Source organism: Marmota flaviventris, chromosome 2 (assembly GCF_047511675.1).
Source record: "Marmota flaviventris isolate mMarFla1 chromosome 2, mMarFla1.hap1, whole genome shotgun sequence".
Classification (NCBI taxonomy): domain Eukaryota; kingdom Metazoa; phylum Chordata; class Mammalia; order Rodentia; family Sciuridae; genus Marmota; species Marmota flaviventris.
The window spans coordinates 1,374,353-1,392,153 of record NC_092499.1 but is presented as its reverse complement, the minus strand read 5'-3'; the positions used below and the strand labels follow the sequence as shown (position 1 = coordinate 1,392,153).

The following is a 17,801-nucleotide window of genomic DNA, read 5'->3' as shown; positions in this document are numbered from 1 at the left end:
CCCTGCTCAGCCCAACTCAGCCCAGCTCAGCCCAGCCCAGTCCAACTTAGCCCAGCTCAGCCCAGCCCAGCCCAGCCCAGCCCAGCCCAGCTCAGCCAATCCCATCCCATCCCATCCCATCCCAGCTCAGCCCAGCTCAGCTCAGCCCTGCTCAGCCCAGCTCAGCCCAGCCCAGCCCAGCCCAGCCCAGCTCAGCCCAGCTCAGCCCTGCTCAGCCCAGCTCAGCCCAGCTCAGCCCAGCCCAGCCCAGCCCAGCTCAGCCCAGTCCAGCTCAGCCCAGCCCTGCTCAGCCCAGCTCAGCCCAGCCCAGCTCAGCCCAGCCCAGCCCAGCCCAGCCCAGCTCAGCCCAGCCCAGTCCAGCTCAGCCTAGTCCAGCTCAGCCCAGCCCTGCTCAGCCCAGCTCAGCCCAGCCCAGCCCAGCCCAGTCCAGCTCAGCCCAGCCCTGCTCAGCCCAGCTCAGCCCAGCCCAGCTCAGCCCAGCCCAGCCCAGCCCATCCCAGCTCAGCCCAGTCCAGCTCAGCCCAGCCCTGCTCAGCCCAGCTCAGCCCAGCTTGGTCCAGCTCAACTCAGCCCAGTTCTGCTCAGCCCAGCCCAGCTCAGCTCAGCCCTGCTTAGCCCATCTCAGCCCAGCTTGGCCCAGCTTGGTCCAGCTTGGTCCAGCGTAGTCTAGCCCAGCCCAGCTCAGCCTAGTGGAGCCTGATCAGCCTAGTGTTGGGCGGCCCAGCTCAGCAGACAGGTGTGGCCCAGCCTGCCCTTCCCATCCTCTCACGTCCTTCTGCTCAGCTCGGATGCCTTCCGGTCCCCATCAGGGCTGCATCCCTGCCCACGGCCCCTTTTGGCTTTCCACGTCCATGCCCTGCTGTGTGTCCTCTGGTACCTCTCCCCTCACCTTCTTGGTCTGGAGGCCTCTTCTCCATCCTGAGTTTCTAGGAGTGCCCAGGCCTGGCGTTGCTGTCCACGTCTGAGGAGGACAGGAGGCCATAGAGCGTCGCAGTCTACGTGCTCAGGCCTCTGAGCCCTCCCCCCTCTTGGCCTGGTGGCCCTGGGCTGTGGTCCACCCTCATGGCCATTGCCTGCCTGCTCCAGAGGGACTGTGCCAGGGCAGGAGCTCAGGCTTGCTCTAGGCCCAGGCTGGAGGGCTGTGTCCTCAGCAGCCCTCTGCCCCACTGTGGACCCTTTGCCCAGGGCTGGGGCAGTCTGGGTGCTTGGGGCCCCACTGGGGAGGGGCTGTATGACTGTATGTCTGGCCCACACGGGGGTCACTCGCCCACTTCCTGCTCCACCTCCATATTGTGGCCGCTCACCTCCACGTCATGTCTGGTCTGTGGTCTGGTTGTGGTGGGGACAGGTGTGTGTGGCTTGGGCTGTGTGACCCCACAGGCCGTGGTGAGACTAGGGCTCTACATGACTGGCCACAGTGCTGGGCCGGGGGCCAAGATGCAGGACAGGAGAGACGGAAATCCACACAGAGGCTCCCAGACGCTGAGACAGAGATGGACGGGACAGAGGCTGGGAGGAGCACTGAGGGCCAGCGGTGCCTGGACCCCAAAGCATAGGGCTGGCCAGAGGGGGCCACGGCCAGGGAGGCCTCGAGAAAGAACTCTGGGCACAAGTGGGCATCAGGTGGCTCTGGGCCCTGGGGCAGGAGAGTCAGCTCTTTTGGGGGACTTGGAAGCGCTTCATAAGCAGGGCCTTGGGAAGTGTGGGGAGAATGGAGGGCCCTCTGGCTGTGAGGTCCATCAGGGGACTGCTGGAGGGGGTGGGAGGCGCCTGGGGTCCCGGAGGCTCGTTGCTGTCAATGGGGGCGCTGTGGCTGCCTGTCTCGGTCACCTGGCTGCTGTGAGAAAACACAGCCAGCCTGCCCAGAGCACACTGACTTGTTGCAGTCCTGGTGGCTGATGACCATGGTCAGTGGTCATTCCAGCGAGGGCTGCTTCTTGATTCGTAGATGGCCACTGTGTGGGGCCTGTGGTCAGTGTTGCTCATTGTGACCCAGTCGCCTTCCAGAGGCCCCCAATCCCAGCCTTTCAGCTGAGGGCTTTGCCAACCTAAGTCACAACAGAGACCCTCCAGCGGTCACCAGGAAGGAGTGCTGCCATGGCCCATGGTGGGCGGTTCAAGAGGCCAGGAGGGCCAGGTTGAGGCAAGCAGGAGGGTGTGCGGGTGTTTGAAAGCTCCTGTGGCCCCTGGATCAACAAAGTGGCATCACCTGGGCTGGACAGAAGGGTCTTTGTGGGTTGTGGCAGCTCTGGGCAGCGCTGGGATTGGCTGAGTCTGTCGTGTTCGCCCAGGTGACCCTGTGTGACAGCCCTCCTTGGTGGCCTTCCCTGGTCCCGTGGTCAGGGTCTGCCAAGGTGCCAGCCTTCAGTTTCAGCATCTACATCTCCAGGGGACATGGGCATTCAGCCCGCTGGCCCTGCCTCTGCCCTCTCTGTGGCTGGTTAAAAGGACTTTGCCCCTGGATTCAGGGCCCATCGACCCTGACTGCATCTGCAAAGGCCCTTCTTCCAAAGGGGTGATTCCCAGGGTCCAGGACATGAGTGCCTCTCTTGTGGGCCAGGGAGAGAGTGAAGAGGAGGACCCGGCAGGGTGTGCTCTCGTCCTGGGAAGCAGGTCTCGCGGGCTCCACACGCGGGCTCTGGACCCTGGCTGCGGGTGGTCCAGTTCCCTGGGTGCTCTGGAACGAGGAGACCAGCTGACTTGCTCCGGGCTGCGGGAGCTACAGCCCATGCCTGTGTGACGGCGTCCCACTCTGGGGCTGTGGAGTCTCACGCTCTGGGGTGTGAGTCAGAGAAAGAAGACACTGGCTTTGCCCCGGGATGCCCTCGGTCCAGCACACAGGAGGAGGTGCCCAGCTTGGAAGGAGAGCCTGGCAGGCCACGGGCTGGGGCGGGGCCTGGCTTCTCCAGAGCGTGTGTCTGTGGGGGTGCACAGGGGCTGTGGCCTGGAAAACTTTGGAAGCCCTCCTGTTCGGAGCAGCTCTCCTGTCTCAGACGAGCCTCCCCAGCCTCCCGCCTCCCAGTGCTGCTCTTCTGCCCAGAGTGGGGTCTGGTGCTACCCAGTTTGGCTGCTCCAGGGGCCCATTTCCATCCTGGTTCAGAGTTCATGTGACACTGGACCTGCTGCCCTGCTGCAGGTCCCCCTGTAGGGCCACTGCCATGATGATAACAAGGGTGTTTGGTCACTTGGCCTCCGAATGGTCTAAAGAGTTCACAGCCCTCAACCAGGGCTGGGGCCCCACCCTCGTGTCCTCCTACTGTAGCTGTCCACCACTGAAACTTTTCTTCACGTTATTGGCTGCTGAGTTTTTCCTTCTGTGAAGGACCCATTGCTCATCTTTCTTGTTTTTTGTTTTTTTTTTTAATTGGTTCCAGAGTGCTCTTTGTTTCTGAAGGAAGTCTGCCCTTTGTTGTATGTGTTCATGGATTCTCCCCACCATTTTTCGTGGTTCTGGGGATCAAACCCCAGGCCTCATGCATGCTAGGCAAGCGCTGTACCTCTGAGCTATATCTCCAGCCCCATTTTTTTTTTAAAGTTTATTTTAATTTGTTCGATTTAGTTAGATGTGACAGTAGAATGCGTTTTGACACATTGTTCACAAATGGAGCACAGCTTCTTCTTCCTCTGGCTGCACCCGGGGCGGTCACTCCAGTGGTGTCATCACACACGTCTGTAGGGTAGTAGTGTCCGTCTCATTCTACCTCCTCCCCATCCCCACAGCCCCACCCCTCCCCGCACTCCCCTCTGCACAAACCAAAGTTCCTTCATTCCTCCCTCCCCTCCCACCAACTATGGCTGCCCAGTTCTTTTTATTTTGAGACAGGGTCTGGTGATGTTGCCAGGCTGGCCTTGAACTGGTGTCCTTCTGCAGCCTCCTGGGTAGCTGGGGGGACAGGTGTTCCCCTTCACTTTTGTTGGGCTCCACAGAGACCCCGCGAGCAGCTTTCCAACTGGGAAGCCACTTGCCTTGCTGAGGAGGGCACAGCCCCCGCCACCTCGGTCCTTGCCACTGGCTGTGCCCTGTGCCCGGCTCAGTCTCCTTGGCCACCAGTATTCTTCCCAAGGATGATGGTGGCCAGCCCCTGGTGGCCCTTGCTCACCGAAGGTCACCTCTCAGCTAAGTGAGTGTCCAGGCTGGCTGTGGGGCCGGGGCCAGGGATTGGCCTTCTGCAGAGTCAGGGTGGATGGATTGAGGTCCTGGGAGGCCCCACAGCGTCGTCTCCTTGGTGACGGCATCCGAGCTCCCAGACTCCTGTTCTGACCAGGGCATTGGCGATCGCTTGGCCCAAGGTGGGGGTTTTCCCTCACAGAGGAGGGGACGTGAATCTGGGCTGGAGGCCAGAGGTGTGGACAGCTCAGGGACTGGTGTTGAGGGCTCTCACAGAGGACAGCTGCTTGACTGGACTCCTCCTTTCCCTCTGGCCCTCGTCCACGTCCTTGGAGTGCCTTCCTCCGGCCACCCCAGGGTGACCACAGACACTTCCCTAAAGCATGCTCAGGAGACCTGGGCCATGGAAGGAGCTTTACTGAGAAGCCTGGGTGGGAACAGGACTGCCAGGTGGAGGTGGACGAGGCTGTGGGCAGGAGGGGACCCCTCTCCAGGCTGTGGGACCCCTCTGCCCAGCCCAGGGGACTGGGCTGGCTGCCTCCCGTGGTGGGGACCATGGCTCTGGGCCTCAGTGTGTTTTCTGGTTGTTGGGGGCCATCCTGAGGACTGTGGGCCTGGGTGAGTCCCGGCGGTCAGCGCCCATCCTGCGGCCAGGAGCCCTCTGCCGAAGGGCCAGACGCTGTTCTGGGCTGGTCTCAGAGTGGGTGAGGTCTGTGATTGATGGGCTGTCTTGGGGAACCTTGGGGCTGAGGAACGTTCTGGACTCTGGTGCGCTGGTACTTGGGCCCCAGCCCTGGCCCTGACAGGGTGGGTCTGCTCCCTCATCCCACCTGGGCAGAGCCGCAGCCCCAGGAGGCTCAGACGCGGAGGCCCGGCTGCGTGGCGGGGTGTCCTGGCTAGGCCCCCGGATGGAGGATGTTGGCGTAGTCGTGCAGGGCCTGGGGTGTGCTCCGCAGCTCTGTGGAGAAGACCCACTTCACCTGGGGAGAAGGTGTGTGTGAGGGCAGCCGTAGCTGGCCCAGGGCCTTCTGGGCCCCACCCGCCCAGGCGCCAGGCCCCACCTTGAAGAGGGTGATGGTGGCACCGTAGCTCACGCTGAGCAGGAACAGGGAGATGAAAACACAGGTGCTGGTCCACAGCCCATCCAGCTCGGCACTCTCCAGCTCCTCTGTGCACAGGTCCTGCAGGTCTAGCTCTGGGAGGACGGGCCAGTCAGTTTTCCCGGCCCAGGGAACCCCCACTGAGGCCCCCAGGAGAGGAGCTCCCTGCCCGGCCTCATGTGGGACTTCCCAGAGCCCCCCGTCAGCCTTGGAGGGCTGGAGGCCCAAAGCCCACCAAGTCAGCTTGTAGCTCAGGGGATCCTGGTCTTCTGCCCACTCCTGACCTTGACTCTGTGCTCTGCCCCACCAGGCCCGGAGGCCTGGCCTGTTCCTCTCCCTCTACTTCTCCTGTCTCTCCTGGCCCCAAACTTGGCCCCATGCGCCCCTCCCAGAGAATGCTGGGCCCTCATGAAGGGCTCTGACCCCAGGAGTCTTGGTGACGGTGACAAGTCTCTGAGGGCTGGCCCAGCTGAGCAGACTCTGAGCCCAGGCCTGTGGGGTCAGAGCAGCCTCCTGGTCTGGGGGATGGGCCCTTGCCCTCTCTGGGACCTTCACCAATTTGCTCGGCCTCATGCCTGTCTCTGGTCACCTGAGGTCAGTGGCCCTCCTCTATCACAGCCTGGGGTTGGGCTGGGTGGGCCTGGGGCAGGCCCTGGGTGCTGGGCCCACTCCTGTGCTCCTGCTCTGAGGAGGGCCTGGTGGCAAGGTGCCTGGGTGGGGAGGCATCTCCCTTGCAGAGGGCCGTGTGCCCTCCGCCTCCCGATGCCCTCTGTGGCTGTGTGGGAGTGCACAGGCCCAGCTGGCTGTGGCTGTGCATGTGATGGGGCCTGGGTGCACATGATGGCTCTAACCCCTTGTCCTCCAGGCTCTGGGAAGGGCGTGCATCCTGCTCTGGGCTTGTGGTGGACCAGGAGAGCTCAGTCACTTCTGCTGTGTGTCCATCTCCCTGTCTGTGGGGTAGGGCCGCCAGGGAGGGGTGGGCCGGGGAGGCTGGGGCCATAGGGGGAGGTCTTGTGGGGGCACTGGAATCCCAGCTGAGGTGTGAGTTTCCCTTTTTGTCTTGGACCTGGGAGCCTGGCTGTGTCGAGGGAAGGACTTGGAGTGGTCTGCGCATGGGCAGCCATGGGAGGCCAGGGGCAGGCCGTCCTGAGCACATGTGACACACTGTTGGGTGGGTGCTGTGAGCCCCACTGCAGGTGCAGGGTGCTGCTGCAGGTGCCTAATGCTGCATGATCAGCATGTGTGGCACAGGGGCATGTGACTGGACATACGTGTGTGTGGCTGTGGCTGGAGTGAGGCAGCAAGGCTGAGGACAGTGGGTGCTGACCCATGTGTGACCATGCAGCAGGACAGTCAGGGCGTGGGGGTGAGTGGGCTTGACTCCTGGCCCCGTGCCCAGAGGGAGGCAGAGGGCTGTCTGGGGTCTGACTCTGGCAGGGACACCTGGAGGTGTGGGGTCTTGTCTCTCCAGGGACAGAGCTGACATCTCCTGGGATGCTCACCCTGGCCCACCGAGGACCATCTCCTCCGACTCTGTGACCCTCTTTGGGGGCAGGGTCTCTGTGCCGAGCCCCATCGTGTGGTGTGCTATTTGACAGACACCCCTGGTCGTTGAGCCGGGCCTCACTGCTGCCCCAGCCCCTCTCAGCCCCTCTTTTGGGGCGCCCTTCTGTGGAAGATGATTCTGCCCTGCAGCCCTGCCCTCCCCAAGAATGGGCACCCAGGGCTGTGAGCAGGCTTTGCAGAGTTTATTAGGGTGGCTTCCTGGTGCATCACAACAGTGGACAGGCCTAGTGGACAGGCCTGACTGGCCTCCCTTCCTGCCCTGCTGGATGAGCCCTGTGGGGAGAGGCCGGCAGGGTGGCTTCATTTACCAGGGCTCTTGAACACGGTTTTCTCGAGGGTTCTCCGGCCAGGAAGTGCCTCGTGGACCACGCGGCAGGTGAACTTGGTATTCAGCGCCCAGTCTGCCTGGGTGATCTCTAGGCGGCTGAAGATGAAGAAGGAGGGGTGGGAGGTGTTGGTCTTGAGGGGCGCTGTGGTGCTGTGCTGGTCATTGTGGATCTGCCCGTTGCGAAGCCACTGCACCGAGATGTCCACGGGGAAGAAGTTCTGGACCAGGCAGGTGAGGGTGAGCTTGTCCTGGCTCCCTTGCTCCTCAGGTGGCAGGAACACGTAGACCTCGGGGGCCATGCGCTTGCCTGTGGACAAAAGGTGTCAGCCCCACCTCCACCCTCTCTGACCACTAGGGAGGCCAGCCCACCTGCCCAGGCCCGTGACTTGCCGGGGGCCTTGGTGATGGACCGAACGATGGGCTTGGGCAGCTCAGGGTGTGTCACCGTGCAGCGGTAGGTTTCGCCATCGATCCAGTCCTTGGCGTCCACTGGCAGGGTGGAGACGATGCTGAATGTAGCGTTGAGCTGCTTGTTGGCCTCCCAGGGGTCGGAGGTCACTGGCTTCTGGCTGTCCCGGGTCCAGACCACTGTCACGCCCTCTTTGCTTTCCAGGTCTACCACCAGACAGGTGAGCTTGGGCGCTGTGCGGACGTACAGGTCCAGAGGGCTGGGCGGGATCAGGTAGGTAATTATCCCTCGTGGCTCGTCACCTGTGGGGTGGGGAGAGGCAGCATGAGGCTCCCGCTCAGCCGCCTCTGGCTCCTGGGTGTCCAGGTGTCAGGGCAGGAGGGGGCCACACCTGTGCACTTCTGGGCATGGGCCTGGTAGTTGGAGCCGTGGGTTGTGACCTGGCACGTGAAGATGCTCTCTGACATCCAGTCTTCCTGGGTGATGTTGATCTTGCTGTGGGTGGAGGCCAGCTTGCCTTCCTGCGTGGGTGGGGCAATGGATGAGGCCGTTTTTAAGAGTGTCTTCTTGTCCTTCAGCCAAGTGACCACGAGGTCACCCGGGGTGTAGCCAGAAATGAGGCAATAGAGCTGGATGATGGAGTGAGATCCACTGGGGTCACAGGATGAGTGGAAGAGCGTCACATCGAGGCCGGTGAAGTTGGAGAGCAAGCAACCTAGGGCAGAGGTGTGAGCCGTGAGGTCCCCTGAGCTGCAGGTTCCTCCTCCAGGCACCCCTGGCCCCCGCCCAGGTCCCCAGGCACACTGGGTGCTGCCCTGCTTTGGTCCTCCCCATCCCAGCTGGGCACATTTGAGAAGTCCCTGCTGCTGTGACTGCTTTCTCCTGTGGTGGCTGCAGCAAGCCTGGCCCCGCTTACCTTGGACGGTCTTGTTGACCTGGGATGTCGACGATGGAGCATGGCCCACGCTGCAGGTGAAATTCCTCCTGGCCCACTCCTCTGTGCTGGACACGGTCACCTGGCTGGTTCTGGCCAGGAGGCCGGAGCTGAGTTTGGCGGTGGGGAAGTTCAGGGTGCTCACATTCAGGGAGCCTGTGTCCCAGGTCACAGTCACTGGCTCTGGGAAGTAGCCTGTGACCAGGCAGCCCAGCGACATGGAGGTGGGCTCGCTGCAGCAGGAGTGCAAGGGGAAGACGGACGGCTTCTGGATGGAGGCTGCAGGACAGGGTCCAGGTCAGGCCGGCCTCAGACTACCACGCGACCCAGACTGGGGGCCCTGCTCCAGCCTAGGGGCCAGATGGCCAGGCCTGTGTAGGTCCAGTCCTCACTCTCTAACTCCACCTCTTCCTCCCAAGCCCCAGGCCCAGGTGCCATGGGGACCCCTGCACCCCACCTCAAGGGCTGCAGGATCTACCCAGCCTCAGCCCTGAAGGCTGAGACAAAGGCTCTAGAACAGGAGAGGACCAGGCTGTTCCCCTAGGCTGAAGCCCAGGACCCAGACACCCCAGGAACCAGGGGCTGACCCAACCCCAGATCCCCTGGGACCCAGGGAACCACAGACCCCAGCAATTACCAGATTGTCCCTTTGTCTCTACCTGTATCCCCCATGGGGGCTGGGGACCCAGAGTCTTCCCCGACTGCTAGTCTTCCCCTTCCCCCATCCCAGAATTGTGGGCTTACCATGGGGAGTCCCCTCCCTCTCCTGAGCTCTGCTCTAAGAGGCCTCGGCTCCTCAGATGTGAGCCCCTGCCTGGCCCTCCAGACGTCTCAGCCCTTGCCTGCCCGTCCAGACTTCCCTGGGGCTCTGCCTCCCTGCCACCTCCTAGGGGAGGGTGGGAAGTCTGACCTTGACACCACAGGCTAGAGAACAGAGGCCACCTCACAGGCCACCACAGTCCCACCCATGGTTCACACACACCTCTGTACCAGTCCCTGGCCTTGTTGCCAGCTGGGCTTGCTCATAAAACCAGCTCTAGGCTCCTAAAGCCCGGTGTCCAGCCCAGCTCAGTCCACCTTGCTCCACTCTGCCCACCCCATCTAGTGAGCATGGTCCAGTGGACTTTATCCAGGACAGCCAGAATCACTCCAGGGCAAACACACCGAGGACACATTTTGCCACATCCAGTTCAACTTGGCCTAACAAAGACATGATCAGCTCAACAAAGTGGAGTTCAGTACCAGTCAGCCCAGCCCAGCAAGCCTACCCAGCTCAGCCCAGCCCAGCCCAGCCCAGCCCAGCTCAGCCCAGCTCAGCCCAGCTCAGCCCAGCCTAGTTCAGCCCAGCCCAGCTCAGCCCAGCCCAGCTCAGCCCAGCTCAGCTCAGCTCAGCCCAGCCTAGTTCAGCCCAGCCCAGCTCAGCCCAGCTCAGCCCAGCTCAGCATAGCTCAGCCCAGCCTAGTTCAGCCCAGCCCCGCTCAGCCCAGCCTTGACCAGCCAAGCTCAGCTCAGCCCAGCCCAGCTCAGCCCAGTTCAGCCCAGCCCAGCCCAGCCCAGCCTTGACCAGCCAAGCTCAGCTCAGCCCAGCCCAGTTCAGCCTAGTTCAGCTCAGCCCAGCTCAGCCCAGTTCAGCCCAGCCCAGCCCAGCCTAGTTCAGCTGAGCCCAGCTCAGCCCAGCCTAGTTCAGCCCAGTTCAGCCCAGCTCAGCCCAGCCCAGTTCAGCCCAGCTCAGCCCAGCTCATCCCAGTTCAGCCCAGCTCAGCCCAGCTCAGCATAGCTCAGCCCAGCCCAGTTCAGCCCGGCTCAGCCCAGCCTAGTTCAGCCCAGCCCCGCTCAGCCCAGCCTTGACCAGCCAAGCTCAGCTCAGCCCAGTTCAGCCCAGCCCAGCCCAGCCCAGCCTTGACCAGCCAAGCTCAGCTCAGCCCAGCCCAGCTCAGCCCAGTTCAGCCCAGCCCAGCCCAGCCCAGCCTTGACCAGCCCAGTTCAGCCCAGCCCAGCCCAGCCCAGCCTTGACCAGCCAAGCTCAGCTCAGCCCAGCCCAGTTCAGCCTAGTTCAGCTCAGCCCAGCTCAGCCCAGTTCAGCCCAGCCCAGCCCAGCCTAGTTCAGCTGAGCCCAGCTCAGCCCAGCCTAGTTCAGCCCAGTTCAGCCCAGCTCAGCCCAGCCCAGTTCAGCCCAGCTCAGCCCAGCTCATCCCAGTTCAGCCCAGCTCAGCCCAGCTCAGCATAGCTCAGCCCAGCCCAGTTCAGCCCGGCTCAGCCCAGCCTAGTTCAGCCCAGCCCCGCTCAGCCCAGCCTTGACCAGCCAAGCTCAGCTCAGCCCAGTTCAGCCCAGCCCAGCCCAGCCCAGCCTTGACCAGCCAAGCTCAGCTCAGCCCAGCCCAGCTCAGCCCAGTTCAGCCCAGCCCAGCCCAGCCCAGCCTTGACCAGCCCAGTTCAGCCCAGCCCAGCCCAGCCCAGCCTTGACCAGCCAAGCTCAGCTCAGCCCAGCCCAGTTCAGCCTAGTTCAGCTCAGCCCAGCCCAGCCTAGTTCAGCCGAGCCCAGCTCAGCCCAGCCTAGTTCAGCCCAGTTCAGCCCAGCTCAGCCCAGCCCAGTTCAGCCCAGCTCAGCCCAGCTCAGCCCAGCTCAGCACAGCCCAGCTCAGCCCAGTTCAGCCCAGCTCAGCCCAGCCCAGTTCAGCCCAGTTCAGCTCAGCTCAGCCCAGCTCAGCCCAGCTCAGTTCAGCCTAGTTCAGCTCAGCCCAGCTCAGCTCAACCCAGGTCAGCCCAGCCCAGCCCAGCCAGTCTAGATCAGTCTAGCTTAGCCCAGTTCAGCCCAGCTCAGCCCAATCTAATTCAGTTCAGCCAGCCCAGCCCAGCCCAGCTCAGCCCAGCCCAGCCCAGCTCAGCCCATCCCAGCCCAGCTCAGCCCAGCCCAGCCCAGCCCAGCCAAGCCCAGTCTAGATCAGCCTAGCTCAGCTCAGTCTAGCTCAGCCCAGTTCAGCCCAGCTCAGCCCAATCTAATTCAGTTCAGCCAGCCCAGCTCAGCTCAGCCTAGTTCAGCCAGCCCAGCTCAGCCCAGCTCAGCTCAGCCCAGCCAAGCCCAGTCTAGATCAGCTTAGCTCAGCTCAGTCTAGCTCAGCCCAGTTCAGCCCAATCTAATTCAGTTCAGCCCAGTCTAGTTCAGCCAGCCCAGCTCAGCTCAGCCCAGCCCAGCCCAGCTCAGCCCAGCTCAGCCCAGCTCAGCATAGCTCAGCCCAGCCCAGCTCAGCCCAGCTCAGCCCAGCCCAGCCCAGCCCAGCTCAGCCTAGCCCAGCTCAGCCCAGCTCAGCCCAGCCCAGCCCAGCCCAGCCCAGCTCAGCCCAGCTCAGCATAGCTCAGCCCAGCTCAGCTCAGCCCAGCCCAGCCCAGCTCAGCCCAGCTCAGCCCAGCTCAGCATAGCTCAGCCCAGCCCAGCTCAGCCCAGCTCAGCCCAGCCCAGCCCAGCTCAGCCTAGCCCAGCTCAGCCCAGCTCAGCCCAGCCCAGCCCAGCCCAGCCCAGCTCAGCCCAGCTCAGCATAGCTCAGCCCAGCCCAGCCCAGCCCAGCCCAGCTCAGCTCAGTCTAGCTCAGCCCAGCTCAGCCCAGCCCAGCCCAGCCCAGCTCAGCCCAGTTCAGCTCAGCCCAGCCCAGGCCAGCTCAGCCCAGCTCAGTTCAGCATAGCTCAGCCCAGCCCAGCCCAGTCTAGATCAGCCTAGCTCAGCCCAGCTCAGCCCAGTTCAGCTCAGCATAGCTCAGCCCAGCCCAGCTCAGCCCAGCCCACAGCTCAGCCCAGCCCAGCCCAGTCTAGATCAGCCTTGCTCAGCCCAGCTCAGCTCAGCCCAGTTCAGCCCAGTTCAGCCAGCTCAGCCCAGCCCAGCTCAGCCCAGCTCAGCTCAGCCCAGCCCAGCCCAGCTCAGGCCAGCCCAGCTCAGCCCAGCCCAGCCTAGTCTAGATCAGCCTAGCTCAGCTCAGTCTAGCTCAGCCCAGTTCAGCCCAGCTCAGCCCAATCTAGTTCAGTTCAGCCCAGCCTAATTCAGCTCAGCCCAGTTCAGCTCAGCCCAGATCAGCCCAGATCAGCCCAGCTCAGCTCAGCTCAGCTCAGCTCAGCTCAGCCATGCCCAGCCCAGCCTAGGTCATCCCAGCCTAGGTCATCCCAGCTCAGCCCAGCCCAGGCCAGCCTAGTTTAGCCCAGCTCAGCCCAGCTCTGCTCATCCCAGCTCATCCCAGCCCAGCTATGCTCAGCTCAGCTCTGCTCAGTCCAGCTCTGCTCAGCCCAGCTGTGGGCTCCCACCAGCCTGATGAGCATTTTAGCACAGGACAGCTCCCTGCTGCCATTTGTTGTCTCTGGGTGACGTCCTTGTCCTGCCTGTTGGCCAGCAGGAAGCTGTCATGCTGGGTTCAGGGGCAGCCTCTGAACACCCTGACCTCCCTGGCTGTGGGTCTGGCCCCGCCTGCCTGGTGCAGACTGCAGTCCTGTCTTCTTGGGTTGAGCATCAGGCTGTTCCTCTCTCCTGCGCCAGCGCAGCCAAGGGATAACTGCAGGACTTGAGTGAACACGAGGCTTGGTCCTGTACTAGATCCTGGGGCCAGCAGCCGTCTGTCATGTCCCTGGACAGACCCAAATAATGTGAGCCATTAGCAATCATCCTCATTATTTTTATGCCCAGCCATAGGACCTGGGGGAAGGCGCTCTGCCTCAGCGCCCTCAGCTAAAAGTGGGTGGGAACCCCCGGGGCCTCGGCAGCCCTGGAAGTTCCCTTTTCTCTCTGTTCTCAGGAAGTCACCTGAGCAACGGGGGGTCTCAGGTGAGGCCCCTTTTCAGGGCAGGCACACGCCTGCTCTGGGTGAGGCCCTCTCCTCTCTGCAGCCTGGCCCCAGGCATCCCCTGCAGGACTCTCATGTCAAAGACACTGGAGGGCTTGCAGTGGCCCTGCCTGCCCCTTGGGTCCTACTGCCTGGAAAGGCCGTGGCACCAGGCTTTGCCTCTGGGTGTGAGGACAGGATGGGGGACGAGCCTGAGGCAGTGGGCCTGTGGCCCTCAGGCCTCGGATGTGGACACACAGGGCCTCCCTGGCTGCTGCCTTGTTCCTGTGTCAGCCTTGAAGCTGGTACCTTGAGGTGGTGATCTCACCCTGATGATCACCCCAGGTGCCGAGCATCCTGCGGCCCTGGCCCCCTCCTGTTGCTGTGCTGAGGGAACCAGGCACAGACTGGCCAGCCGGCCACTGAAGGCTGCAGAGGAGCCATGCAGAGGCTGGCCAGGGGCTTTGCAAGGCCGCTGCTGCTTCTGGGCCTGGGGCTGCTGCTGGGGTCCAGGGAAGATGTACCACCAAGATCTAGGGCCATGTGGACTGGGCAGAGCTCAGAGGCCAGTGCCACATGAATGGGTGGACTAGGGCTATGGGCTGGGCAGGGCTTCCCTCCCGCTTTGAGTCCCCTGGAGGACCATGTGCACACCCAGGGAGGACACAGGCAACCTGAGCCTGGTTTGTCACCATGGGGTCCTGGGAGGGATGTGCAAAGTCTCTGGGGAGGGCCATCGGGACCCTGTCCCCTCCACCTAGGACTCCCAGCATCAGTGGTCCCCATGCAGGGGTCTGAGGGCCGGGGCTCTGCAGGCTCAGTGCCCTCAGAGAGATTTTCAGACACATTGCTAGACCTCAGAAGGGATGCAGGTGGGATGGGTGACCGGCATGGTGGGCCAGGAACTGGAGGGCCTGGGGGTGAGGTCTGGGGAGATGAGGCTTGGCCTGTGTTGTCCCTCCCTGATGGACAGTCCTTGGCCACCCGCCCATCCAAGCTAGGGACAGATGCTGTGTGGGAGGCTAAGGGGTAAACGCCCTGTTTCCTGGGAGCAGTTGTGGTTCTGAGGGAAACCACAGGGTGGGTCAGGCGGTGCCCGGCTGTGGCAGGCCCCCAGGGGAGGGCAGGGCTGCACCTGACCCACCTGGCATCCTCCTGCTGGCTCTCCCCAGGCTGCGGGCACAAGGGGCAGCGGCCTTTGTGACCAGGCTGCCTGGCCCTTGGTTCTGCCTGACCCCGGGATGAGCTGGGCTCAGGTGCTGGGGCAGGGAGGGCCCCTGGGGAGGAGGCGCGGGCACCTGGAGCTCCTGAGGCCTCAGGTCCCACCGGGGCCCAGCTGTGGCCTCTGCTGCCCTCGGGGTGGCCCACAAAGTGAGTTTTAAAGGAGTGAGGTGCTTCGAGGTGGTCTCCTCTGAACACCCGGCCTGTGGGCGCACCTCCCACTGCTCTGGGTGTGCAGACCCTTCTCCAGCCACCGAGATGAGGCCGGACGGCACCCCACCGCCTGCTCCAGGCCCAAGGACGGGTCCTGAGCTATCCCCAGGGAGCGCGTGCTCTTGACTGACCCCGAGGGAGGGATTCTAAAGTGACGGGTGTGGGTGGAAGCTGGCCAGAGGCTGTCAAGGTGTCTGGCTAAGCAGGATCAAGGCTCTGAGTGGGCCTCTTGCAGAACTGGCCCCTGTCCTGCTGAGCATGAGGGCCACGCTGGGCGTGTGCTCTTTGCTGTGGGCCTGTGGGTGAGCACAGGCCTGGCTTTGGTGGTGACCAGGGGCCAGTGCTGGCTAAGGGCCAGCTTAGGTGTTTCTAGATCCTTCTGTCTAAGGAGCACCTACTGTTGGTGGCTGCAGCCGCCTTTGGATCCCCAGACTCAGTGGGATCCGGTCCCCAGCGGGTGCCTTTGCCTCTTGGTGGCCCTGGGTGCTCCCTTGGAGACTCAGGTGCTCCTCCCAGTCCCCATGTGTCTTCTTGGGAAGGGAATTCTGGGAGCCTTCCCTGACTCCACGGGGGCACGCTCTCCTCCTGCTGCCTCACCTCCCAGGCCCAGGTGGTCCGCCCCTCTGGTGCCTGCTGTTTCCCTGGCTGCTCTCCAGGCTCTCTGACCTCTCTGTCCACCAGCCTGGTGGGACGGGGTGACGGACGCTGGCACCTCGTTAGAATTTCTGTATCCATAAGTCGGGGTTTCAGCCCATTGAAGAACTTGTGTGTTTTAAAGACTTTTCCAGCCCCATTTTTCTGGCCTCTGCTCTCGTGGGACTCCAATGCCACGTATTTTAGGAAGCTTCGTAGTGGATCATGGGATCTGGAGTCTCTTCATTTCTCCCAGTGTTTTTCTCCCTGTTCTCTGATGACGGAAAAGACTGCCTGGAGCTATGTCTTCAAATCTTCTGGCCTTCCCCATGCCTCTCCAGCCAGCTCTTAGGCTCAACAGGCTTTTATTCTTTAAATTTTTCTGCACTTTTTTAGTTGTAGAACTTTCATTTGTTTCTTGAGAATTTTCTGTTACAGATATTTTTGGTGGAGTTTCCCTATCTATTCACTCATTATGGTCATATTTTCTTTTTACATATCTATCTTTTAGTCGTAGTTGGACACAATACCTTTATTCTGTATATTTATCTTTATGTGGAGTGGGATGGAACCCAGGGCTTGCACGTGCGAGGCGAGCGCTCTCCGCTGAGCCCCGCCAGCCCCATATGACCATGTTTTCCATTCAGCCTTTGACCACGGTGTTCTTTAGAGTCCTCTCTGAGGACTGGTCTGTGTCACGTGGAGACGGCTGTCCCAGAGCTGCTTTTCCGGGTGCGTGAGGGTGGCGCTTCCTTTTCTTTGCGTAGCTGCAGTGGTACGTGGTAGTGCCCGGCCTTGGGCCTTTCTGTGGCCGCGTGTTGGGATGGTGACGGTCACTGCTCGGAGCCGTCCCTGGACTGGCCTGCACTGAGGGAGCTCAGTGTCCTGCACTCAGTGTCCTGAGTGCCCAGGGGCAGCTGGAGACCTGTGTAAAGCCCGTTGGTTCTCCTGCCCAGTCTCCTGAGCCACTTGGGTTTCTCATTGATCCATAGCGTTCTCCATCCATCCTGGCCCCGCTTCTCCAGCCACGTGCTGCCAGGAACGTGGCACAGGACAGACACCAATGGGATGGCTGTGCCCCAGTGGGAAGAGGCTGTGCCTGGTACAGCCCTGGGCTCTGTGGGGCAGGGTGCCCTTCCTGGTCCTGGAGCTGCTGTCCCTCTCTCTACGTATAGAGATTGACAGCAGTGCCCCTCTGTCTGCACAGGTGATGACTGATGATGATTGACAGCAGTGCCCCTTCTGTCTGCACAGGTGGGAACTGATGGATGATTGACAGCAGTGCCCCTCTGTCTGCACAGGTGATGACTGATGATGATTGACAGCAGTGCCCCTTCTGTCTGCACAGGTGGGAACTGATGGATGATTGACAGCAGTGCCCCTTCTGTCTGCACAGGTGGGAACTGATGGATGATTGACAGCAGTGCCCCTTCTGTCTGCACAGATGACGACTGATGGATGGTAGACAGCAATGCCCCTTCACTCTGCACAGGTGATGACTGACAGATGATTGATAGCATTGCTCCTTCTGTCTGGACAGGTGATGACTGACGGATGATTGACAGCAGTGCCCCTCTGTCTGGACAGGTGATGACTGATGGCTGATTGATAGCAGTGCCCCTTCTGTCTGCACAGGTGATGACTGACAGATGATTGACAGCAGTGCCCCCTCTGTCTGGACAGGTGAGAACTGACGGATGATTGACAGCAGTGTCCCTTCTGTCTGGACAGGTGATGACTGATAGCTGATTGACAGAAGAGCTCCTTCTGTCTGGACAGGTGATGACTGACAGATGATTGACAGCAGTGTCCATTCTGTCTGGACAGGTGACGACTGGCAGATGATTGACAGCAGTGCCCTTCTGTCTGCACAGGTGATGAGTGATGGATGATTGACAGCAGTGTCCCTTCTGTCTGGACAGGTGATGACTGATGGCTGATTGACAGCAGTGCCCCTTCTGTCTGCACAGGTGATGAGTGACAGATGATTGACAGAAGTGCTCCTTCTGAATGGACAGGTGATGACTGACGGATGATTGACAGTAGTGCCCCTTCTGTCTGAACAGGTGAAGAGTGACAGATGATTGACAGCAGTGCCCTTCTGTCTGAACAGGTGAAGAGTGACAGATGATTGACAGCAGTGCCCCTTCTGTCTGGACAGGTGCCGACTGATGGATGATTGGCAGCAGTGTCCCTCCTGTCTGGACAGGTGATGACTGATGGATGGTTGGCTGCAGTGCCCCTTCTGTCTATCTATACAGGTGACAACTGACAGATGGTTGACAGCAGTGCCCTGTTTGTCTGGACAGGTGATGGTTGACAGATGAGTGACAGAGGTGCCTCTTCTGTCTGTACAGGTGACAATTGACAGATGATTGACTGCAGTGTCCATTCTCTCTGCATAGGTGATGAATGATGGATGGTTTGCAGAATTGCCCCTGAAGGTCCCTTCTGTAGGCAGGTGTGAGTGTGCCCTGAGTGTCACTGTGT

The 17,801-nt window shown here is 61.6% G+C and overlaps 1 gene segment (V, D, J or C); it reads right to left on the bottom strand.

The window, feature by feature from the left end:
• Window positions 1-4,508: 4,508 nt before the first annotated feature.
• Window positions 4,509-9,132, bottom strand: LOC114082123 (immunoglobulin heavy constant epsilon-like). The segment is given in 7 exon segments: window positions 4,509-5,088; window positions 5,170-5,303; window positions 7,083-7,409; window positions 7,493-7,813; window positions 7,903-8,226; window positions 8,428-8,724; window positions 9,105-9,132. Coding segments are annotated over 7 exon segments (1,500 nt in total).
• Window positions 9,133-17,801: the final 8,669 nt, after the last annotated feature.